This window comes from Peromyscus californicus, unplaced genomic scaffold, assembly GCF_007827085.1.
Source record: "Peromyscus californicus insignis strain IS unplaced genomic scaffold, ASM782708v3 Scaffold_4__1_contigs__length_199733344, whole genome shotgun sequence".
Lineage (NCBI taxonomy): Eukaryota > Metazoa > Chordata > Mammalia > Rodentia > Cricetidae > Peromyscus > Peromyscus californicus.
This window is the reverse complement of record NW_026294562.1, coordinates 21315816-21341423: the sequence shown is the minus strand read 5'-3', so window position 1 is coordinate 21341423 and position 25608 is coordinate 21315816. Positions and strand designations below refer to the sequence as shown.

At 45.7% G+C, this 25608-nt stretch overlaps 2 protein-coding genes across 4 annotated transcripts in view; one reads left to right on the top strand and one right to left on the bottom strand.

The window, feature by feature from the left end:
- Nucleotides 1–5099, top strand: part of Dntt (DNA nucleotidylexotransferase) — a 36023-nt gene extending 30924 nt beyond the window's left edge. Inside the window, exons 10-11 of one of the 2 annotated variants that reach the window (XM_052761417.1) lie at nt 1729–1809; nt 4657–5099. In XM_052761417.1, the coding sequence (XP_052617377.1) occupies nt 1729–1809; nt 4657–4743 (168 nt within the window). In that variant the 3' untranslated portion in view covers nt 4744–5099. Of the gene's footprint in view, nt 1–1725; nt 1810–4656 lie in introns of both variants that reach the window. The other variant, XM_052761416.1, reaches the window with a different exon arrangement.
- A 1419-nt stretch (nt 5100–6518) lies between these two features.
- Opalin (oligodendrocytic myelin paranodal and inner loop protein) lies at nt 6519–22808 on the bottom strand. Of its 2 annotated transcripts, XM_052761418.1 has the most exons (6): nt 22446–22788; nt 18290–18325; nt 15008–15043; nt 13698–13817; nt 12087–12143; nt 6519–9063 (listed from the first exon to the last, which is right to left on the bottom strand). In XM_052761418.1, exons 1-6 carry the CDS (start codon nt 22590–22592, stop codon nt 8887–8889), a joined length of 573 nt encoding a protein of 190 aa, XP_052617378.1. In that variant the 5' UTR covers nt 22593–22788; the 3' UTR covers nt 6519–8886. The 2 variants fall into 2 exon arrangements, with proteins under 2 accessions (XP_052617378.1, XP_052617379.1); XM_052761419.1 differs by lacking the exon at nt 15008–15043 and having other exon boundaries at nt 22446–22808.
- Between the last annotated feature and the right edge of the window lie 2800 nt (nt 22809–25608).

Here is a 25608-nt window from a genome sequence, read left to right as displayed (position 1 = left end):
TTAAGCAGGACAGGAACCTGCAGGCAGGAGCTGATGCAGAGACCATGGAGGGATGTTGCTTACTGACTTGATCCCTATGGCTTGCTCAGCCTGCTTTCTTATAGAACCCATAACCACCAGCCTAGGGATGGCATATCCCCCATCAATCACTAATTAAGAAAATGCCTTACAGCTGGATCTTATGGAGGTGTTTTCTCAATTGAGGTTTCCTCCCTTCAGATGACTTTAACTTGTGTCAAGTTGACATAAAACTATCCAGCACAATTCTCTTGAGCCATTTTGGTTTTTATCACCTTCTTCAAGCCCTTGTTCACTGATGCCCACCATGGCAGTCCTGCTCAGTAAGTCGACGGCACGGGCTTCCTATCAGCGCATAGTTTGCTTATTTCTTCTGTTATTATAAATCGTCTGTGTCCCCTGCTAGACTCTCAGCTCCCCAAGGAACTGGCACTCTGCAGGTATTTGTTGAGTGAGCTGTATCTCTTTACATGCACAGAAACTCCCTGAAGGCCTTGGTCAAGGAGTTCAGGAATACATTTCTGTCTCCCAAACCACACAGGGTGGGAGCTGGGAGCAGCCCACCATTGACCTCCGTTAGCCAACCTCCATTACACCTACAGCTTCTCCAGATGCTGGCAAACCAGTGTGAGCTGTGGGCAGCTGCGGCCCAGCCAAGAGCTGGGGTAGACTGGCAGGAAGCTAAGTAGGACCTAAAACTTCCCTGATCTGTGCTAGTGAATCTGCTCCCGGCAATTATTCCATAGGGCTGGTTGCATCTGCACCTGCTGTAAAGGGCTCCTGGGTGGCAAAGTCTCACCCAGTCCCAGAAACTTCCCAGAGAAGAGGAAATCATTTCTCACCACTAGAGGGCGCAACTGTCCCAGGCATTCTCTTTAATCCCAAGGACTATTCTAGACCTGGGTTTCTCTCAGGAAACCAGCACCGTGTGTGTGTGTGTGTGTGTGTGTGTGTGTGTGTGTGTGTGTGTGTGTGTGTGTGTGTGTGTGTGTGTGTGTGTGTGTGTGTGTCTGTGTGTGTGTGTGTGTGTGTGTCTGTGTGTGTGTGTGTGTGTGTGTGTCTGTGTGTGTGTGTGTGTGTCCCACTGTCCTTGTTTCAAAGGTTGGTTTGTCGCTTGTCCTAGTCTTCAGATTTATTCCCTGAAGTCTCAGGGTGTACTCCTGATCATGAGAGATGTCACTGTGACTCTTCACAGAATCTCAGTAGGGGTGGACATCAAAGAGGAAGTGGCCTTATTGTGCACTCCCTCCATTCTGAGGCAAAGCTAGGTTCAGAAAGGCTGGGTAGTGTGCCAAAGGACGCACAGATAGGCCCAAAATCTGGGCCAAGATCTCCCCATTCTTCACCCTCTTTTATAATGATGATATTTAAAACTTAAAATGATTTAGGCAGCATTTACTCTGGACCAGGTATTTTTTCTAGAAACAATGCTCACGTTGTCCGTTCATCTATTCAACAGATATTGACACACCACCTGCTGCCTGTTGGACAGCATCTGACAAGGGAACAAGCCCATTAGCTTCCCGTTCACACTGAGTTTCTGTTCTGGTACAGGGACCCCAGAGCTCAGCCACCCAGGACCATGGCCCTGGGGAAGAAAGTCATACAAGAACATATGCTAGGAGATGGCAGTTTCAAACACCCAAGGGTGCAGGATGGCTCTAAACACTGCATATGGATAGTAATTTATTTCAATTCTCTTTGCAGCAGTTTGAGAGAGACTTGCGACGTTATGCCACCCATGAGCGGAAGATGATGCTGGATAACCATGCTCTGTATGACAAGACCAAGGTAGCATTCCCTTGCTAAGATGCACTACTGACCCTTGACCCCAAGTCCTTCCCTTGAACAGATTTCTTAAACAATTTTTATGACATTTATTTATGTTTTTATAGTGGCAGAAATGGGTGTGCATATGCCATGGTCTGCATGTGGAGGTCAGGGGAGCCAGTTCCGACCTACCATGTAGGTTCTAGGTATCGAACTCAGGTCCTCAGGACTGGCAGAAAGCACCTTTACCTGCTGGGCTCTCTTACTTCATCCCCACCCCAACCCTAAGTGATTTTCATGTCCAGGTTTCTTTGGTACAAATGTTCTGTTCTCTGCGGACCGCAGCGGAAAGGAGCTGGAAATGTCGGCTCAGGTGACAGTCCCCACCTGGCCCAGGGTGCAGCTCTGAGGCTTCTGGCTCAGATAGTGAGCTGATGGGGCTCCAGGGCCAGCACAGAGGTGACCAGAATTGAGTTGACTGTATGCTTGGTGCTTACAGTCATTCACTCCAAAGAAAATCAAGGCTTGCTACAAATCAGAAGCATCCCACAAACACCAATCCAATGCAACCATGCTCTGAGTGGGTCATGAATGAGCGACATTCTCCTACAGTAGAGCGACACAGGTGCACACAGATGGATGGGAGGCCATCAAGCCTCAGTCACTAATCATGGGGGACTCGCTTGACAGTGGCACGTTGTTCAACTCATGCCTCAGAACAGTGACATTACTATGTGGCTGATGAAGAATTAACAATTCTACTGTCAAATCCATGAGCAAAAAGTCCACTTTTCTTATAGTTGTCAAGGGCACCAAATTAGGCTTGGAGGGAGAAGAAGACATGGGATCACTAGAAGTAAGGATCTGATCTCTGGCTGGGTGGTGGTGGTGCACCCCTTTAATCCTAGCACTTGGGAGGCAGAGGCAGATGGATCTCTGAGTTCAAGTCCAGCCTGGTCTACAAAGAGAGTTCTAGGACAGCCAGGGATACACAGAGAAACTCTGTACAGAAAAAAAAATCTAATCTCCTTGCCCCCTCAGGGTTTATTATAGTTTAAAAGAAACTGACAACAACAAACATACCTTAAAGAAAAAGAAAAGGAACTTGGGTAAACACTGCTGCCTTTGGGTCAACCCTGGCTTCAGGTACAGCTGTATCCAGGTGCTCAGCTGGGTTTTCCAGAGCTGTTTTCGTTGTCAGGCAAGGTTTTCTCATGAGTCCCATTCATCTAGTTATTCTAACAAGGAAGATCTTTTTTTTTTCTAATGGTTTTTGCATGGATTCTAACTGCTTATTGACCAGGCTTGGTGATGTGTTCATCTATTAATCCATTGCCGTAGTTCCGATTGGCCAGGCTTGGGTGGTGTGCTTCTTCCTAAAGATGGGAGCAATCCCACATCTTCATGAATGGAGAGATGAGGGAGTCCTCATAGAAATTCAAGATCATTCTCACAGAGGAGGGGGAGGAGTAGGCGCTGACAGAATACTCAGAAACTGAGCATGTTGGTGGAGGCAGAGTTACGGGGTTCAATTCAGGAAGGCTTGCAAGTGAATGTATAAAAAATAATTCAACAAGTGTCAGCTCTGGGCCCAGGCCTGTGCTATGTATTAGAAGGGACTCAAGGGAAGAAGTGTGTAGTCTTAAAGAGATCATGGGATGGAAGCCGGAGGGTGGGGCCTATGGGCAGGCATGGAAGGCTGTAGAGATCACAGCACATACAGCAGCCCCATGACTAGCACTTTGTCCCTCTGCTGCACATTAGAATAACCTAGAACTTTAAGTAGATTAATAACAAGACCTCTCTGGGAATTTTGATTTCCTTGGATTGAGTGTGACTCAGGCTTCAGTGTATTTTATTGGGGAAAAAAGAAAAGACTTCATCAAGTGGTTCCAAGAACAGTTATGGTTAAGAATAAGAGTCTAGGCTGGGGCGATAGCTCAGTGGTTAAGAACACTTGCTTCTCTTACAGAGGATCTGGGTTTGATTCCCAGCACCCACGTGGTGGCTCCGATGCCCTTTTCTGGCCCCCTCGGGCACCAGGCATGAATGTGGTATATAGACATATGCACAGGCAAAACACCCATATACATAAAAATCTATTTTAAGAATAGAAGAGACCAGTAGGGCTGGAGAGATGGTTCTATTTGTAAATTTCCTGCTGTGTAATCGTGAGGACCTGAGTTCAGATCCTTAGCACCGCATAAAAGCCAGGAGTGGTGGACATACCAGTAACTCTAGCCATTGGCAAAACCAAGACAAGCAGATTCCTGGAGCTGAATAGTCAGTCTAGTCAATAGTAAGCTCCAGGCTCAGTGAGAAAGCCTGTCTCAAAAAAAAAGGAAAGTGTTAGAGGCAGACAATATCCAGTGTTGACTTCTGCCCTCCACATGGAACACATGAATACACATGCATCCCCACGCATACGTGTTCACATACACAAACATGCACACACACACACACACACACACACACACACAAAGAAAAATTAGAACAATTAGAGGCTCATTGGAAAAGTATCCATGTATCATTTGCTGACTGGGGAGCTCTGTCACAATTTTACCTTAATCTACATGTGCCATTTTCCTGGATGGGAAAGTGTCAAAACTACAGGAAGCAGTAACTAGGGCTTTTTTCTGTTTGTTTGGGTTAAGGTCTCACTCTGCAGCCCAGGCTCCTGCCTCTGCACCCCAAGTGCTGGGATCCCAGGTGTGAGTCACCACACCCTGACTTTCTCTGATCTTTTATGTTCAGGAGCAGGGTGGGATGCTTCAGCTGTCACTCACCCTGAGGAGGCGGTTCAGTGTGTCTGTACTGAGATGCTGAAGGAAAGCTCCTGAGTGTGTGTGTTTCTCCTTATGCTTGCAGAGGGTGTTTCTTGAAGCCGACAGTGAAGAAGAGATCTTTGCCCATCTGGGATTGGATTACATTGAACCACAGGAAAGAAATGCCTAAGAATGAGTTGACATTGTTCTCTTCAGGTTAGACAAATTGTGCCGTGTGTTAGTTAAAGATGGCTTAGGGAAGTCTGGGATTGTTTAGGCCCCAGGGAATGCAGACAGCAAATGGATCATATGTATACTATGCATAGAGAATATTCTAGAGCAACTTCGGAGGCTTGATAAGCCAGGACACGACCGTGGGTCACATTCTCAGGCTGTCTGTCCCACTGATGCACAGAATTCATGTTTTTTCAATAAAAATGGTATTGTCATCAGTGCGTCATCCAGAGAAGTGCATCAAAGCCCACCTAACCCCTGTGTGTCTGGATCTCTGTGCATCATCAATAAAAATAGAAACAGAAGGTTAAAGTTTTTCTTTGCTTTGTTCAATTATTATATTTCTACACACAAATGGAACCTGGAAGAGAAAGAGCTCGTGGTTTATTTTGAAGGGACACACAGGTATAATTAGTACATCTGAGGTTCCCAAGGGGACTCTGAGTCCCTTTGGAAGTGCTGGGAGGCAGGGCACTGACTCCTAGTTATCTTGGCTCTGCTGTGAGCTGGTTCCTTTCCTGACCAGCACTGAGCTGTATCAGGGATGAATTCTCATTGCTCTCTCTTGGTCACAAAAGCAGTTTCCTAAACCATGGCCGGAAAGTCTCCCTTTTCCATCTGGAGCTCTCAGAGAAACAGTGTGGATTTCTTCATCTCAGGGCACCCAAGGCAAGGAAGCAAACCTCTGGAAGATCCCTCACCAGATCCATTCTTCCCCTCCTGCTTCCTCCAGGAGGGCACCAACTAGACAGACCCTATGCCCTGAAGGGACCTAAAAAGCTATCTATTGAACTATGTCGGCATCCTCAACCTGCTGTAGAGCTGGAGATAAACTGATGAGTGTCCGTCTGTTTCCAGGAGATGGGTGATGCCGTATGAAGAAGAGAGCCCCTGGTCACAGTCTTGTATATCGTAGGGGTGGTGGGACTCTGATGTCCCAGCTTACTGTGCTTCTCCCCACAGAGGGATAGTCAGCCTTACCCAGCTGCCCCTTCTTCATGTTCTTGGAGGCCACTGGAGCTTTGGCCCCCACCTCCCACTCCACTGGTAACACTCGAAAGGCAAACATCAGCTTTGCCGTTTCTTAGGCCTGGTCAAAAGAACAGAATACCTTTGGTCGTGGGTGGCAGCATGATCTGTCCCAAAAGGACAGAATGTTTCATACCATCACTCCTCCCTTAGAAGATAACCCATCTGGGCCTGTCAGTCATTTGGCCAAGAGACCACCCCTTGTCAGGTTGTTTCAGCTAAAGCCTTGCTAAGGGGATAGGATGACTGACTGTACGTTTCCCTCCCAGAAACACCCCTTCTGTGGAGTCGCTTATGGAGTCATGGAGTCGTCATCACAAAGCTTTGCTATGCCTGCCTGCTTTGTGGAATTACTCCGAAAAGCCTAACTTTTCCTTTGCAGCAGGCGAGCTGGTAAATTTGAGTGAGGCCTGACTAATACCCCAAATCCAGATCTTTCCAATGTATCAGTTGATGAAGGAAGAGGATGGAGGAAAGAAGGAAACAGGACCACAGTGCTGTCTCAGTTTGCAGCATGGAGGTCTCCTCACTGCCTACTAAAGGAGTCCTGCCACAAGGCAGGGAGGGGGCTTTAGAGAAAGTTCTGGAACCCACAGTGCCAGAGCAAGCACACTTAGGTTCTGGCCAGCATCCGAGGGAAAGAGGCAGAAAAGAGAAAAGGGGAAAGTTGCCCCCTTACTGTCGGGGAAGAACCACAGAGAGTTTGTCAGATGGCCATTTATTTCCCACCTTATTACAAAAGAAGTTTTTGTACCAACAGAAATACTGACTCTTGAAATTTTAGTGAAAATAATTTAAAATAAAGATTCCAAGCAATTGATTGTAAGTAGAATTAAAATAGAGTATCTAAGACACAGTCATACCTTAGTTTATCAATTACAAGGCTTACTGATAATTGTTTTTCAATCAGGCCTCACAGATGCCCTCTGGGGTCAGTTTTATAAGCATAGAACTGAGGTTCTAGGTGACCAACATTCTAGGCTGGAGCTGATACCCGTATACATCAAAGCCACAAGGCCACAGTCTGATCAGGTTCTCAGGGAGTCCTAGGTCCTTCCCCACCATGTAAGAGAAGTAAATGTTCAGCATCCCTGGGCATGGCTGCTTGAAGATGTCCCAAATGAGCTTATCTAAGGAGCTGGGTCCATGAAACACAAAATTGAATTTCAGAGTTGCTTTGAAAGCAGTTATTAGTGGGTGGTGGTCATCGGGTTTACAGAACCATTCCCTGTTGTTCAAGAAGTAGAATCATTTCTGAGCATCCAGAGGCCCCATCTGAGAAAAGATGGCTCCCTGGGATATCCAGGTGGCTCATGGAGATTGTAGATGCTCCCAGAGATGCCCTGAGACCTCACCTCTCCCACTGTGAAGCATGGTCTGTCCAAGGTAGTGGCCATGCATCAGAAGAAGCTGTGACCAGGCTACCTGGAAGCCATCTGGGAAAGTAAAGGCAAAGGCCTGGCCCAAGCTGGTGAAGTCAGCCCCAGATTTCCCTCGGATGGCAGGTGTAGATATACTAACCCATCCCTTTGGTCCTGTGTTCATCTTTGGTCCTCTTTATCTCTCTCCCTCACAAACATCTTTTCTTTAGAATACTTCAAAACAAAATGCCTCATTGCAAAGAAAGTCATTAAAACATGAATCTCAGTTTTATGTTAGTTATGTCTCATTGTTACAATTGGATGCCTGATAAAATCAACTTGAAGGTGGAAAGGCTTCTTTTGGCTCACAGTTTGAGGGTGCAGTCAGTTCATCACAGCCGGAAAGGCATGGCCGCAGGAGAGTGTGGCAGCTGGTCACACAGTCTATCTGTAGTCGGGAAACAGAGGGCGATGAATTCTGTGTGCTCAACTTGAAGTCCTCTGGATTCAGTCCAGAAGCCCCGCCCCTAGAATGGTGCGTCTCACATTCAGGTGGATCTTCTTGTTCAGTTACACCTTTCTAGAGGTGTGTTTCCATGGTGATTCTAAGTCCCATCAGGTCGACAATGAAGATGAGCCATCAAAGACGTCAGCATCCTGGAGGTTAACGTGTCATGTGTAACGCAGGCCTCTGTACTTGGAAGTTGAAACTTGGTTGACACACAAGGACAAATGCTGTTCAGAGTTCAAGTGAGCAGACCGGTGGGACAATGAGAGTTATTTTTAAATCCCACAGTTTGGATTGCAGGTCATGAGGAAAGTTTGGAATCTACACTTCCTTGTTGACTTTGTGACTCTGGGTGAGAGGTGCTGCAGCGCAGCCTCTTGACTTGATCAGACAAGCAGGATGGGAGGAGGTGTGAGGAGCAGGGTCAGGAGTGGGAATGGGTATTGCTAGTGTCCACTAGGTGGAAAACTCTTCCCTTCAGGTCTTACATAATTTCTCCAAAGCCCAAATGAAGCACAGAATATCTCCCCCTCCTCTTTTATACCACCCCAAACAGGCTTGGAGAGTGTGGGTGACTTCATCAGACTTCTCACAGCTGCTCAGTGGCAGGTCTGACTCAGAAGTCCATGTCCCCTTCTTGGCTGTATGACGTGGTCTTGTCACATGCTTCCCTGTGTTGGAGGCATGTGTGGCTCCATGTGAGCCTTACCCTGAGATATTCAGAAGGAAGAAATATCTTCTTTCCCATGTCTTCTGTAAGTTTCACTCATGTCCTAGCTTGTGCCAAGCTGGCCTTGGCCAATGACCCAGAAAATCCAACTCCCATAGCTTTATTTACTTACTTTTTAAGATAAGAGATGGGGCAGGCAGAGGAGAAGGCAGGACACTCAGAAGCCAAGCCTATTTCCCAAAAGCAAACTTCTCTGGATTAAGAAACAGGACAAAGGGGGCTCATCTGAATGCACAGTAACTCACCTGGGCTGTATCGATGATTAAGCTGCAAGGTCTGAGGTTGAATGAACCTTATTGCAGCATCCCCTGATAAGGAAAAACAACCCAGATACACCCCAGATCTATAAATGAAATTTATATGGAATGAGAGGCAGCTGGCCCCTCGCCTCTCCAAGCATGGTTCCCAAGCACAGATCCCGGGGTTTTCAGCCCTGTGCCAGCTCCAGGTCAGCTCCCTGATAAAGCTACGTCATTCTAGGCTCAGCCTTGGCACAAGCCACCACAGCCCTCTCCTTCTCTCTATTTCTTCGGGAGGACGGTAGGTGTCAGGCAGGGGCTCCTCACTTCCAGAGACTGTCTTCACATATATGTGGCCTTCCTGGGCACCTCGTGGGTCCATCTCATGTGTCGGTGACCGCCTAGGATTCTTGAGAACACAAACAGATTTTTAAAATAATATAGTAGAGACTTCAGCTTCTGGCCAAGAAGGGCTCAACTATATTGACCCTTCCAATGGAAACTGCCAAAATCAGACCAAACATTTGAAACAATGATTGGCAAGACAGTGGGGATCAGGAGACTAAAGACACTGACTCTTGAGGGGCAGGAAATGAGTGGTGTCTACCGTTGCCTGAACTTATTGCCTTCAAGGGTTTTTCATGCGACACAACTCTCTCTAATTATTGTTAGCGCAGTGTCTCCTTCCTTTAACTTTTTTTTTTTTTTTTTTTTTTTTTTTGGTTTTTCGAGACAGGGTTTCTCTGTGTAGCTTTGCGCCTTTCCTGGAACCTTTAACTTTTTTTTATAAGATTTATTTATTTATTATGTATTCAGTGTTCTGTTTGCACGTATCCCTGCAGGTCAGAAGAGGGCATCAGATCCCATTACAGATGGTTGTGAGTCACCATATGGGTGCTGGGAATTGAACTCAGGACCTCTGGAAGAACAGTCAGTGTTCTTAACCTCTGAACCATCTCTCCAGCCCTCCGTCCTTTAACTTTTAATCTGTTCAAGTCTTTATATTCATAAAGTGTGATTCTGTAGATTTTTAGAAAGTTGGCTATTGCTTTTATAGCCAAACTGACTCTCTCTGCCTTGCAATTGAAGCTGTTTAGGTCATTTACATCTAATATGATCATTGTTATAGTTGGGTTCAAACCCACTATCTTGCTTTTTTTTTTTCATTTTTTTCTACATGTTCTTTCTTTTAAAAGATTTATTTATTATGTATACAGTGTTCTGCCTACATGTATGCCTGCACGCCAGAAGAGGGCACCAAATCCCATTGTAGATGGTTGTGAGCTACCACGTAGTTGCTGGGAATTGAACTCAGGACCTCTGGAAGAGTAGTCAGTGCTCCTAACTGCTAAGCCATCTCTCCAGGCCTACATGTTATTTTTTAATTACTTTTCTCATGTTTTATTCCCTATAAACTTTAGAATCTTACTAAGTTTATTGAGAAATGTGTTGGGATTTATATCACAATTATGTTTATTTTAAAAATTAAATTAATTTTTATGTGTATGAATGTTTTCCCTAAATGCACATGCCTGGTATCTGAGGAGGTCAGAAGAGTGCAGATGCCCTAGAATTAGCATAGACCATTGTGAGCCGCCATATGGGTGCTGGGAACTGAACCCAGGTCTTCTGGAAAAAGCAATAAGTACTTTTTTTTTTTTTTTTTTTTTTTTGGTTTTTCGAGACAGGGTTTCTCTGTGTAGCTTTGCGCCTTTCCTGGGACTCACTTGGTAGCCCAGGCTGGCCTCGAACTCACAGAGATCCGCCTGGCTCTGCCTCCCGAGTGCTGGGATTAAAGGCGTGCGCCACCACCGCCCGGCGCAATAAGTACTTTTAACTGCTCTCTAGCTCCATAATTACACTGATTATACAGATACTAAAAGTACCATAAATTGACATCTTTATGATGGTGAATCTTCCTTTCCAGGATTAAAGTATATAACTATCATAACTTAGCTATTGTTGAATTCTTTTATTGAAGATTTAGTTTTTCCATAATAGGATTAGACATTTCATCAAATTTGTTTTCAGCATTCTATGTATTTTATTACCACTGTAAAATAGGAATTCATAAAATTCTTTTTCTAACTGGTAGCTGTTGATATTAAGAAATGCACATGATTTTGAATGTTTTTTTTAGTGTTGGAGATCAAACCTAGGCCTTTGCTCATGCTCAGTGAGTGCTCTACCTCAGAGCTAAATCCTGTGTATTGTTTTTATGTGCAATAAACTTATTCAACTATTTTGCTAATTCTAATAACCTATCTGTAGGTTATTGTTTTTTCTATGTTGACAGTCACATATGATCTGCAAATTATGATAATTTTACTTCTTCCTTTTCAAGTTATGTTTGCCTTTTCTTATTCCATTGTGTTGGTTAGGACCTAAAGTCCAGTGCTGAATACAAGTGATGAACATTTTTTATTTGTTTCTGATCTTAATGACATATTCCCTTAGGTATCCCTTTTCAAGTCAAGTTCCTATTTTAGCTCACCTTTGAAAGTCCATTTCGCCGGGCGGTGGTGGCGCACGCCTTTAATCCCAGCACTCGGGAGGCAGAGCCAGGCGAATCTCTGTGAGTTCAAGGCCAGCCTGGGCTACCAAGTGAGTTCCAGGAAAGGCGCAAAGCTACACAGAGAAACCCTGTCTCAAAAAACCAAAAAAAAAAAAAAAAAAAGAAAGTCCATTTCAAGGGCTGGGGAGAAATGGTGCCTACTATGCAAGTGTAAAGATCTGAGTTCGAATCCCCAGAACCCATATAAAATCCAGACGTACAATGCAAGTGTCTGTAATGCCAGCAGTCTTACGGAAGATGTGGGGCAGAGTCAGGAGACTCCCTGGAAGCTTGTGGGCCAGCATCCACAGCGGAAAACAGCAAAGAAATTCTTCTTAAACAAGGTGGGAGGCAAGGACAGACACCTGAATGTCCTCTGACCTCCACACACATTCCATGGTACACATAGCCAAACATATGTGTGCACACACACATACATTGTGTGCACACAAACACACGCACACACTAAATAAACAAGAATAAATATCTCTCATCACAAGTGACCTACCTTCCTATAAACCCCTGTGTTCTATTAGCGCGGCCACGCAGCTGGTTCTTTTGTCCTTTCAATAAGTTATATTAAGTTGATTTTCTTTTTTGCTGTTGTTTGAATTTTCCATGCTGGGCATAGAACCCAGTGACTTCTATGTGTTAGGTCAGTATTTTACCATTGATCTACAGTCCACGCCCTGTTTGCTAAAGTTAAATCAACTTTGAATTCCTGTCTGGTCAGTAAAGACACCTGGATCACCTCCTTTGTGCTTTCACTGTGTTTAATTGCCTCCTTTCAGATGGCACCTTTGTGCGGTCTAGGCTTAAAAATCCTTAGCTTGCTACACTTTCTGTCACATGTGGGGATTATAATAAAAAGTTCTTACCTCAGATATTTTGGGATTGTCATAGAGTTCTGAAATTTCACATGGTCTCTCACTTTCCTAAAATAGTCAAAAATAAATAAACAACAAATGAAAGACCATAGCTGTAACCATTCAAATCATTGTGTTTTAAACCACAGTGCCCATTAGAATTGCCAGAAGGTTTTAAAACAAAACAAACACGCAGCTAAGCAAAGCTAAGCTACCTCGAGTAAAATGAACAGACTCAAGAAGCATCATTATTCAAAAACAGTCCAGGGTTGGCATTGCGACGAAGTGAGCAAGAGGAGATGAAACAGGATTGGCTGTGAGGTGATAATTGGATTCTCCGTACTCTACTTTCCACATTACCATATGTTGGCAGTTCCAGTAATCCCCCTGTGCACTTGCAATGGCTTCAGTGACCAGTAGCCAACTGGGATCTTAAGATGTTAATGGGAATCCCAGAAGCCAAAAGTTATAAGCTTCCATTTTGAATAGCGTGAGAAGCCTTGAGCCACCCTACTTCATCCCATCCCCTTGCTCTTTGAATCCATGCTGTATATGATACCAGCCCTGTGATAGCTGACAGGGACATTTATTGTTCTATTTTAAGTCATTCAGTTTTATTTATTCACTAAGAATGTTAATCTTTCAGGGTGACTAATTTATTGTTATCATATTTTTGTGCATAGTGTCCATAGGGACATTGGGTTCAACATGCTTCACAGCATCAAGTGACTACTACGTGGTCTTGAAGTGTATCCTTTGTGAATGATGTTCAGGGGGACTATATACATAATAAAAATATGTGTTGGGTTGGGAGTGCAGCTCAGTGGTGGAGTACTTGCCTAGCATGTGGGAAAAGTCCTGTACCTGATCCCCACCACCATAAACAATCAGTTTTTAGAACAATTACATAGTTCTATCACCAGAAATTCTTTATTTTTTGTTTTGTTTTGTTTTGTGTGTTTGGATGTCTGCTTTCTATCTTCCCATGTTAATATCTACCAGTATGAAAACAACCGTAGTTGTTTATAAGTAGAGAGTGAAGTTAGAACTCAGAGGCTACGTGGCACAGGTATAGTATATTGTGAAGCCTTGTTGGATACGGATCTAGGTGACCATTCATGGTCCCCAGGGCAAATCTGATTCAAGTATGGGATGTCAGGGGGGTCCATGCACATTCTCTTGTAAGTCATGCCTATTTAGACACAGGAACAGGCAAGGTCTCAACGTATCCCTTCCATAGACACCTCAGCACTTCTTTGTCTCTTGTTCCCCTCACATTCTTACTATCCGATGATGAAACCTGTGCCTTTTCCTCCCTTGGTGCAGATAACACCCCACCGTACAAACATGTTTGCATGCCACCAATAACCTCCCTCCATTCCTATATTTTGCCACCAAATGTCATCTTATTGCCAGAGATTTGTTCAAGTGACCAGAGAGTCATGTGCAAGTCAGCTCTGCCTGAATCTACCTATGAAGGACATTTCAGTCCAGCAACGTCTACTACCTTGTCCTCAGAAACAACACAGGTTCTGGGTTCTGACATGCCTAGCCCAGACAGAGGCCAGTTCACTGAGATACCGATTCAAGCTACACATTCACACCCAAAGAAGCAGCGATCACCTCAATGGGCTCATCGATGCCTCTTCTTCGCTGAATCAAGGTAAACAGCAAGGCCACCAGCAGGGCTGTGGCCAGCAGGGAGGGAATTCCGGCCGCTAGTCCAATAGAGGGACCACAGTCCTGAACAGAGAAATAAAACAGAGTCAGGGAGGCCCAGATTCTTCAAGAGTAGAAGATGCATCTGGTGATTAAAAATAAACAGCAACAAAAACATGCATGGGCTCTGGATGCACTGGAGAAATGAAATATTTCCAAAGATATTTGTGATGTATATAATTGGTGAATTGCTTTCTTGAGATCTAATTTATATAGTTTACATGCATTTGGAATGCTGATCATCTACTAGAAAAATGAACAACTGATTTAAAGCAGGAGTCCCAGGGAACAGAAGCACGAACATGCTTTTGGAAGAAGAAAAACCAAGGTACAGTTCACAGCCACAGTTAGATGCCATGTTCACCTTTAGTCTGAAAAAGTGCCTTCTATTTTTTGTACTGTGGACAGTGGCTAATGTAGAGACTCACAACTAGTAAAAGTGCAGAGAGCAAGGGTCTGGGGTGTGCTCACTTGGGAATAGGATCTCTTTATTTTGCCTTCTCCCTAAGGCTCAAGGGGTGTTTCAGAAGAGTAGGGAGGAAAGGAAATTGGGGAAGACTAGGGCAAAACAGCTCTTCTGCTCATGACAGGAGCATCCCATGCATGAACTCACAGCAGCTGAGGATGTCTGCACAAGATCAAGCCAGTCAACAGTCTAGCATGGATCAGGGACACTGTAGATAGGTTTTGTCTGGTTTCCAACGTACAGATGCAAACACAGGTATGGATTCTTATGCCTGGCTGCTTTTCTCTATGCTCTGTGAATTTGCCTGTGTAAAAGCATGTATTTTAATGTTTATTTATTTATTTATTTATTTATTTATTTGTGTGTGTGTGTGTGTGTGTGTGTGTGTGTGTGTGTGTGTGTGTGTGTGCACCTCAGTCTGCAGAGGTCAGAAGAGGGTGTAAGATCCTCAAGAACTGGGTTACTGGCCATTGTGAGCTATTGTATTGGTACTGGGAACCAAACAGAGATCTTATGTAAGCACTTAACTGCTGAGCCATCTCTCTGGCCCCAGGACCTGTGGTTTTACACTCTCTCTCTTGCTTTTGAGCAGCGGTGGTTATAGGAATAATTACTGAGTCTAGTTCTGGGCTTGGCGACAGTTCACATGTCAAACTTCAATCCTCAAAACAAATACAGGAGATGTGGAGAGCATTTGTCCCCTCACAGATGACAGAACCAAGGCTTGGTCATTGAAGTGGACACTTACATCAGCTTTGGCACTCGTGACAACTGGAGAGGATGTCTGTGTGAAAAGAGAGTATGCGACATAAGAAAATGAATTCTGTAGAGCATACACCATGTAAAAAGTCCTGTTGATGGTGGGGTCACCTTTGCCCTAAATGACTAACAACAGCAACGACAGAGCCTGTGTGAGTGTTTCCAAAGTAAGAATTAGAGTGAAATTAGGCTATGGGGAAATAAATTCCAAAAGTCAATTGACGTCTTCACTATCTACATGGTGAATCTGCCGTAACACAGTCTTCATCTCCTGTCTCTAGCCTGCATGCTGGGGCCAGCACACATCAGCCCACTTTTCCCCACTAGGAGAAATATAAGCATTGCAGTAAGGCTTTGTTAGGAAGTTTCTTAAGGAAGCCATGCTTGTTTCCAAACATAGAGCAGAGCAAAGGCGTCTGTAGATCATCCACAGGCCCAGATGAACCCACATGGAACAGTTCATCTTTCTGGTTCACGTCTCCACTTGAGGAAGGAGGGGTGCTGCATGTCACCCCTGTCTGAGGTAGTTCAAGTGCATCTCCAGGAACAAAGCTTTATATAAGCGACTGTGTACACTATGCCATGTGGAGTCATCCTGGGTCCTGGGTGCTCAGTGGTAGGGTGCTGGCTCAGTCTGCACCGGATTCCTAGCACCATGAATAGGGATAAAATGATTGCAGGTTGGGGGCTTACACTGCCTGCAGAGGGAGACTCCTTCCTCTGCCCAGAAGCTGCAGGGTCTCATTTTATTCATCAGCTAAAATAAGGTAAGCAATGGCTGGGGCGGGGGGGGGGGGGGGGAGTAGGGGTGCCTAAGCTTTAGGACCAGAGTTCAAATCCCAGAAGCCGTGTAAATGCCTGGTGGGAGTCAGGATCTTCCTGTAATTTCAGATTTAGAAGGCAGAGTTGGGATTCCTTAAGCAAACTGGCTAGCAAGACTAGTCATAGCCATGTTAGGGAGTTCTGGGTGTGACAGAGAGACCCTGCATCAATGAATAAGGTGGAAGAGACATGGAGGATGATTCCTAATGTCAACCGTGGGCCTACACATGCACATACATGTGTATGTACACACACACATGCAAAACATGCACACACATGACTGCACACCACATACACATGCATGAAAATAGAAAAAGAAAATAGGGACAATAATAGCTACCTCTGGGGGCTTTAGGGATCTCATGAGCACCACAGTCATGACCTTATGTTCAAGCACTGGTCAGGTCTATTTTTATTTAACCCTCTCTGCGGATTTTTTTGTTTTTTGTTTTTTCAAGACAGGGTTTCTCTGTGTTGTTTTGGTGCCTTTCCTGGATCTCGCTCTGTAGTCCAGGCTGGTCTCGAACTCACAGAGATCCTCCTGCCTCTGCCTCCCGAGTGCTGGGATTAAAGGCGTGCGCCATCACCGCCCAGCCCCTCTCTATAGTCTTGACGGCCGCAATGGCGTCTCCAGGCTTTCTGTGGTTAGCACCTCCGAGGAAGGTAAAACAGACCTCAGAGAACTCACACAATTCAGGACCACGTTTCCACGGATGAATCTGACCTGAACTTGAGCATTTGACCTTCAGGACAGACCTCTTTCCTCGTGAGCTCCCATCAGGGCTGGTGGTGGTGTTGCCTGCTGCTCCTTAGATGGCTATTTTCACATAAACACGACCCTATACACTCTCATATCACGGCCCTGCATCTGTGTGAAGTATTGTCCTGCCTCCGCCTCCTTCAGCAAATCCTACCTCTGTGTGCCACCACAACCGGCGAGTATTGTTTTTCTGAGGATGGCAGGAAGAACTGACCATTGTTTCAGGGAAGGTATTCTGTCTTCAAAGTACAGAAATTTACTCAGGCTGGCTAGGGCAGAAACATATCCGGTTTAGTGACCACATGCCTTTAATCTCAGCACTTGGAAGACAGAGGCAGAGGGAACTTGAGTTCAAGGCTATTCTGGACAATGGGCAAGATCCAGTTTCTAGAAAACATTTTGTAAGGCAGTTAACAGTCAGGGTACAGAGGTAGCTAGTGGAGCCTGGGGTGGGGGTGAGAAGCTGGCTTCTCTAGGGCCTGGAGGTGGGGAAGGGAGCTTGGGTGAGGCTTCCCTCTCTCCATCTCTCCTAGACAGCATGGCTGCCTTCCTGTTTACTTCCTGCTTCTCCTGATGGGATTTCTACTCTCATGAGCACCTGTTAATTCCACATCTAATGCTTGTGGAACATCCAGTGTGTGCCAGGCTGTCCAAGCCCTTTTTCCATATTAACTGACCCACACACCTCAGGGCACCGAATGAAGCAGGACCAACATGGCCTCCATTTCACAGATGAGAAGAGTAAGGCACAGGGAAGGGAGGTGACACAGCCCTGTAACACAGCCCTGGGTTACAGACATAGCGATAACCTTACCCACTAAAAATACTCATTCCTGATCGGCCCAATCACTCTCTTCCCAGACTCTGCACTTAGGAAGTAATCTCAAATACAGACACAGTCAGACACAGCAGCGCATGCACTGAGGAGGTGGAAGTAGGGCCATTGCAGGTTCAAGGCCATCAGAGCTACATTGGGAGCCCTGGTCTCAAAAAGGAAACTACGGACAAGTCTTCTCTATAATGATGTTCATCACACAGTTACTCTCGTCTGGAACTCACCACACAAAACAAGACACTTGGAGAAATAACGTGGGGCTATCCTCAGTTGGTTAGAAAGACTGGTGGAAAATATTTAAGGCACAAAATTGTATGTAGAGTAAGAACAGTGGGAGGAAGAAGCCGGCGTGCCTGTAAAGTCAGACGGCAGGGGGCGCTGCCCTGCGGTTTTCCGAGGATGGGAATTTAGGGACTTAATTTTCTTTTTCAAAAACGAACGTTTATACTTTCTTAAGATAAAAACATTGCTCTCAGGGCTGGAGAGATTGCTTAGTGGGTAGAGGAACTTGCTGCAAAGCCTCATGGCCCGAGTTCAATCCCTGAACCCACATGGTGGAAGGAGAGAACTGGCTCCCTTCAGCAAGTTGTCCTACACATGTTATGGCCCATGTATGTCCATACCACACACACACACACACACACACACACACACACACACACACACACACACACACCCCACATGGATAATTTAAATTCAAACAAACGTTGCTCTCAGGACCATTCAACACAGACTGTGTGCGCTTTATCACAATATTCAGGGCATGTGGGACAGAGTTTTGGAGTCCCCCCTATAAGTTCTACTTTGACCTTCTCCCGCTTGCCTGGAGATAGGGGTCTGACCACTCTACTTACTGTATTTACTGGCAGTGTAAAGTTCAGTGAAAAACTCTGCAAGAGAGAAAGAAACATTAAAACTCCCAGGAACGGTTAGCAACCTCCCGAACCTCTGCCTCCAAGTCTTAGCAACCCTGGCAAAGGCGAACTGAACCCAGAGTTGGGCTCCACCGGCGCGTATCTGTTCCCAGTGTCAGCCTAAGAACAGTCAATACAGGAGCCTGGGGTACTGGAGAGCTGTGCCATAGGTGATGGGCTTTCCTTCTCCCCCTCCAGCTCTCAGCCAGGGCTAGACTGGGGGGCTCATCAGAACACTGGAAATTATTTTCTCCCAGAATGCCTTTCAAGGGAGACCTGAGAATTTAGAAACATTACTTAGTAATGTTTTCAGCTTAAATAAGATCAGCTCCCCCAAAGGGTATGATGTAACCCCTGACTGTTAGCCACCTTCTCAGGAGAGTTAGCCAGAGAGAGATGAGGCTGTGGGTTTTTACCAAGGCTGAGCTGAGGCTTCGGCAGTGAGCAGATCCAGTCAAGGTAGCAGGGAACTGGACTTACCCCTCTGTACCTGGCTTATCCCTCCTCATTGTGTGTAATCAACATAAAACTTTGCACCCCACAGCATACCAAATTTCCTGCACACATCTCTTATCAGGGTAAGGTCTTGCCAAGGCCTTTGGTGGCTCCTTTCTGCTCCCTCATCCCTGTCCATCATTCCGGTTTGGGCTGATTGGCACATCTTTCCAGGCTGCTCTATCAAGTCCTTTCCCTGCTGCTGGGCGCATCTGTGGACCCTGCTATGGCTTAGCCAGTGGCCTTCCCTGCCTTGTGTCTTCTCTCTACCTCCTGGACTTTCATCCATCCTTACTCCTGGTTCCTGGCTGGCCCCTCCCCTAGTCCCATCTCCTGACATCCTGGTTCTTCCTGCCTCCCCCCCCCAGCTCTTGATCTCCCCCACAGCCCCCCAAAACTGGGTCTGTCACTCAATCAGCAACACATTTGCTAAATTTTAACATTAAATGTTTTCTGACAATGGAAATACTGGGGTGGGAACAGAGAGATGACTCAGCAGCTAAGAGCACTTGCCACACAAGCCTGATGACCTGAGTTCCACCCCTGGGACCCACATAAAGGGGAAGGAAAGAACGAACTCTACAAAGTTGTCCTCTGACCCACACATACCTGCACACCTCCTTCCCCAAAATAGAAATAATGGAAGAAACTAAAGTGTCCCAAAGAATGGGAACATATTGGGCCTGAAGTGCCTCAAAGGTCATTTTATACCCCAGGAGTTCACTGCAAGGGATAGAAGAGTGAGACCCAGGAACTCATGAGAAGTCATGTCATAAACAGGTCAGGACAGTCCAAGCTCCTTTTTGAAACAAGTGACTTATCCTGGTCCTGGGACCGGGTTCAGCCCAAGACTGAATCCAGATCAGACAGCCCAAGGCTGAGTTTAGATTACAAAGCCCTACATGTGCAAAACCAAGAAAACTGACCACCTGTGGGCTGGAAGTCACATGGGCTAAAGAACGGGAAAATCCTTGGAGAGTATAAAGTGTTTGAAGAACCTATAACCTATACCTCTCCCGACTCCACCCTAAAGAGTACATTCTTCATTAGGAGAGCCCCTTAGATGTCACAACAGTGACTTTGTCCACTGCTCTGCCACTGATTAACAATACATTTTCCCTTTACAGAGCAAGCACCCAAGGCCCAAGCATGTGAATGGGTCATCACACAGCGAAGTCAGCTGTCTTGAGAACCAAGTCCCCTGGTGATGTTTCCCTACCACACCACAGGGCTTCCCTGCAACCCCTCAGTTTCTTCAGGTGAATCAATATTCCTCTTCTTCTGGGCTACTAGAACCAGGGTGGCATCTGGGACTCCCAGATAAGGGTCTCCTGGCCCAAGGGCTCCAACCACTGCCTTTCCCGCTGACACTACCCTGAGCCTACCGGTGCCCCAAGGGCACTTGCTGAGCTCTATGGTGTATGCAGCTGTAGAGACTTATCTCATCAGTGATTATGTCAGCGGGCCACAGACAAAGCTTCCTTTGGGAGAGACGGGAGAAGAGGGCTGCAAGCAACAAGTGGGCCTTTGCGTGCATTGTTTATCAACACGCAGATGACGGAGGTTTTGGCCACTTTCAGAAAGACTTTCATATTTTGTAGAAACACAGTGCCATGCTGTCATGGAGAGGAAAGGATGGCATGGTGCCCTCTAGAGACGCAGCTGGGTGGGGTGAAGTAACCCTGGGCCTGAACCACATGATCTAGGTTTGGGTACAGCCTTTGCTGTGCACTTGGAAGTTGTATGGTCTTGGAGAAGACAAACTTTCTGGCCTCCATATCCTCACAGCCCCTATCCTGCCAGGCTCAGTTTTTCCATTCTGGAAATGGGATACTGTTCGGTCATCCTGCCCACTTCACAGGAAAACCTCAAGGGATATACTGTGGCAGCTCCTTCCAACCTGCAAATGGTCCGGGCAGAATTTTTAGCATCAAGCGGCCATAGCCAAAGGATCTGAATTGTGGATGTCACAGCTATGGAATGTTTCTAGAGGCCCCTGCCCTCTTCTGAGGCTGAGTATCCCTCGTGGGTTTAATGCTTATGAAGGGGAAGAGGGAACAGGACCGTCTTCCATTAACTCTGTTCTGATGACTTCCAATAGGACAGAGTTATTATCCCTGCAGCCCAGGTGTGGAAACCTGGACCAAGGCGGAAACCTGGACCAAGGCGGGGTTCCTTCCAGAGGTCAGTGGTAAATAGTCACAGGGTTTCCTAACTCCTGTGACTTCTCATCACTTCTCTTTAAGTTCTACGTGAGATCTGCAACAGTTGTACATGACATACCTTTCAGCATGATGCCTCTAACCCCTCAAGGTTGTGGCAAAGCTCAGGATCTTCTCCATAAGGGCTGGATAATATTAATTCAGGAATATCATTTGTATATACATACACATATATATTGAATATATACTTAGTATAAGTGCTCCATCATTTCGTTAGTCACTCATCCATTGGCAGTCACCTGGGTTATTTTCAGGAAAGTTCACAAATTTTAGTGGCGTTGAACCAGAGATGCTCCAGTACACAAACTACTTCAGTATATTCTTCAACAACTTGATCTTGGTTCAGAATGACTCTGAAATTATCATATTAATGAAAGAGTTGATCCCTCATCTCAACTCAATCCCTCTGAGACACTCCGTTGAAACAAATCTAATTTCCAATAGCGAGGCACTAAATAAGCACAACTTGGCAAGAGTTTGGCTTCTATTGCTTACCTTGTGTTTTTTCTCCTAGAATAAGTAAATAATAATAAAAATAATAGCTAGGTGTTATAAACTAGTGTTTATAACCAAAGTCATCCTAGCTTTTAAATCGTACATACTATTTATTATATGTTATATACCATTGCATATTTTATTCTATATATTATGTACAAGGCCATTTTCATATAAACATGAAATGTACTTGCAGCATGCCCCATCACCCACTCTCTTCCCCTTTCACCTCTTCCAGACAGTTTCCCTGCTGCTTTCAAGTCCATATATGTGTGTGTAGCATATGTGATCAGTATGTACGGTCACTCATGTATTTGGGTGTACATATACACTCATATGTATATGTGTACATATGTACATATACATGAGTGATTTTCTGCGTCTATAAAGTCTAGGACTTGCACACAGAAAAAAAAGAAACCACAGAAGCCTGCTGATTCCCTTCTTGGTTGAGCAAACTTCCCCTGGCGGAGTCACACCAATTATGTACCACACATCAGTAGGAAAGGTGGAGAGCTTCTGGTCCATGCTGCTGAGAAAGCAGAAGGCAGAAGACTGAACAACTAAAGACAAGATCACTGATCTGAACCCAAGGCTTCCACCAGGAAACAAAGAGAGCTCAGACACCTCCCCTGCATCACCGTTGTGTAGAAGGCTGAACAAGAAAAGCTTCGCGTCAAGGAAAAGATGAGATCAGCACATATACAATGAAATTTTTTAAATTAATATTTTGTACCTAGGGAAAAAAATAAAAGCCAAGCTCCAGGACTTCATTGTAGGAAAGGTACAGTTATAGGTATTGAACTGGGAGACTTGAGCCTTAATGTCTTGGAATTGGTTTACAGCGAGAGAAAGAAAGGTCAAGCTAAGAAAGATGCTCTTACCATTTCTAACAGGCTCCCTTGGCAAGCTTCTCTGTCACTGGCACTATCGGCCAGTGTCTCCCATTTGTAGGACACCAGCTGGGAATGCTGGGGAGGCAGGGCTAGAGGTAGTCCCAGGAAAGCCCTTGCTACGCCATGTATGGTCATAGGAGTAGCCAAGCCCTCAGCTGATGAGCTTCTGTCCCCTGCACACCGCACGTGGCTTGAGCCTTCCTTCTCTTTGTCTTTATTTTCTGTCCTTTTCACTGCGCAGCAAAGAAGCCACACGCTAGTGTGAGAGTTTGGAGCTCTGGCAGCTGGCAGCTCATTAGAAACAATGGGTGACAGGGCTGGAGAGGAGGCTCAGTAGTTGAGATCACATACCACTCCTGCAGAGGTCTGGAGTTCAGTTCCTAGCATTCCCTTTAGGCAGCCCACAACTGCCTGGAGCTACAGTTCCAGAGGACCCTACATCTTCTTCTGACTTCTATGGACACAGACACCACACACACACACACACACACACACACACACACACACAGAGAGAGAGAGAGAGAGAGAGAGAGAGAGAGAGAGAGAGAGAGAGAGAGATGAAATAAATCTTTTTTAAAAGAGGACATGAAGACTGAGGTTGACTGCTCTACCCCCAGCTGACAGAACTCACACTAAACACATTTCTAGCCATGACACGGCCAACATAACTTCGGTATCAGCACAAAGCATGGCTACGTGAGACGTGCTGAGAACCCTCTGTGTGGGGTAGGGCTATGGTTCCTGCAGTGGACACACCCAGTGGTTAGTTCATGCCAGCCTCTAGCTTTCCATCCTTGCATCTCGAGCGCTAGTCTCTTAGAGCTGAGGCTGTTTTCAATAGCTTATGATTTCCGTCATGAGTTTGTCTCTTAAAGTGAGTTGTAGGGCTGGAGAGACATCTCAGTCAGTGGAGGGCCTGCCAAGCACTGGAGGGAGGGAGGAGGCAGAGAGAGTGATCCCTGCATCCCTGGAACTCACTGACCAACCAGCCTGGCTGAACTGAAGAACCCCGGAAGTTCCACCTATTTTCTCCTGCCTTGCTATTGGCCATTTAGCTCTTTATTAAACCAATTGGAAGGTACCTTAGGCAGAGACACATCTTTATAGTGTACAAAAAGATTATCCCACAACCCAGAGTGACTGTCTAAACTAAATATAATGGTACTTAGAAGTCACAGAGTCAACACAGTGAGACCCAAACGTAAAACCACAGCTGCCTCTGTAGGAGCTGAGGGCACTCACCTAGCCTCCACCTCTGAATCTGTAGACTGGATGGTTAATCAACATACCTGCTCCAAGCCAGGCACCTAGATTTTCTTGTAAGACATAGAATTGTAGGTAGACATGAGAACTTTCCCAACAGCCTTGGTTCGCTTTCCTGAGGCCTGGTTGTGCATGTACAAGGCCACTGAGATATTTCTGATTCTTTCCATGATGTACTCACAGATCCCCAGCTCTCCCTCTGATGGGCATGCCATCTCTTTAGAAGAACGGTTGGCACCTTTGGTTAAGTGGTGCTTCCCCCTAAACATCTTGCATCAGTCATTATGGATGGGATGTAGTGGAGCATGCAGGGAACAGACAGTCAAGGCACAGGGCTCTGGGAGACAGTGGGGTTGCTCCCGCGGTGTCGACAAAGGACATTCCTCACAGTCCTCTGAGGATGGCCTTAGGAAAGTGTGCTCTGAAATGTCTCTGCCCTTTTGCCAACTGACGGAGACTCTCGTTCCAGAAGGAAGAACTGCTTGGTGTGGAGTGAGTCACATGCCAAAGAGGACTGCATGGTTCTCTCCCCAGGGAGGGTCCCCCCAATGCCCAGAGGTGGATTTGCAGGATACACTTGAATGTGTTTGACCACGGAAAGAGGGTGAGTGAGGTCAGCAGGCCCCCCTCCTCTGGGAGTCCAGACGCTCCCTAACTTATAAGGCAGTTATGCCTAACAGCCCTATTCCAAGCTGGAAATAGCGTAAGTCAAAAATTCATGGAACACAGCCACCCTCCCACACCTCACAGCTTAGTAACACTATACAGTGTCATTTTGCTGACACTTGCGACCACACGGTGCCATGAGAGATTATCTTACCAAAAAATGAAAATTTAAAAATTTGAAGCGTAGTTTCTACTAAATGCATATCATTTTTACACCATTGTAAAGGTTTTATTTCCAAAACTGTTCAGTCTAACCATTGTAAGTTTGGGGCTTTCTGTGTTGGGCCTAAGGAGCATCTCCTTAGACATAGCAGAAGGAATGTCCTTCACGGGTGAGAGGTTGGGGACTTGAACTCTGATTCCCCGATCATTTACATTTTCCAGTATTTAAATTTGGACACGTCTAGTCACACCAATGATTTACTAGGCTTGGCCATCTTTTTTTTGGAGAGGGGGGTTTGAGACAGGGTTTCTCTGTGTAGTTTTGGTGCCTGTCCTGGATCTTGCTCTGTAGACCAGGCTGGCCTCAAACTCACAGAGATCCGCCTGGCTCTGCCTCCCAAGTGCCGGGATTAAAGGTGTGCGCCAACAACGCCCGGCAGGCTTGGTCATCTTAAAAAGCTGTCTGTGTCTAAATGCTAAGTGGCTGCCTAGGTTGAGAAACCCATATGCTGGGCATATTAGAAACAATAGGGTACTTACACACATGCTTCTGGTACCCATCAAGGCCAAGATCAAGGTCCCAGCAATGTTGATGTGTGATAAGGATCCATGTCTTGTTCACGGGCAATCATGTCCTTGCTTTGCTCTCACATGGTGACAGGGAAGGGGAGCTGTCGTTCCTCAAAGGCTCACCCACTAATATCACACTGAGGCCAGGGTTTCACTGTATTCATGTGTGGTCCCAAAACACCTGCTTTGATTTTTCCAAATATTTCTTTAAAATATCACTAATGGAGACTGGAGAGGTGGCTCGGCAGTTAAGGGCATTTACTGCTCTTGATGAGGACCTGGGTTCGGTTCCCAGTACCTACCTGGTGGCTCACAACTGTCTGTAATTCCAGTTCCAGGGAGTCATATGCCTGCTTCTGACCTCTGAGGATACCAGGCACATACAGAGTACACATACATACATGTAGGCAGACACTCAAAATCAAAAAACAAAAAGTAACACATTTTTAAAAAGGTTGTCTGAACTAGTAACACAAACCCAGAACACAGC

Excerpts from the sequence above, each read along its gene's own strand:
- Opalin (XM_052761418.1), bottom strand. The coding sequence starts at position 22,592 with ATGACCATACATGGCGTAGCAAGGGCTTTCCTGGGACTACCTCTAGCC. Across the intron at positions 12,144-13,697 it reads GCATCGATGAGCCCATTGAG|GAAAGTGAGAGACCATGTGA; the intron begins GTGATCGCTGCT and ends TGACTATTTTAG. Across the intron at positions 9,064-12,086 it reads ACAATCCCAAAATATCTGAG|AATCCTAGGCGGTCACCGAC; the intron begins GTAAGAACTTTT and ends TGTGTTCTCAAG.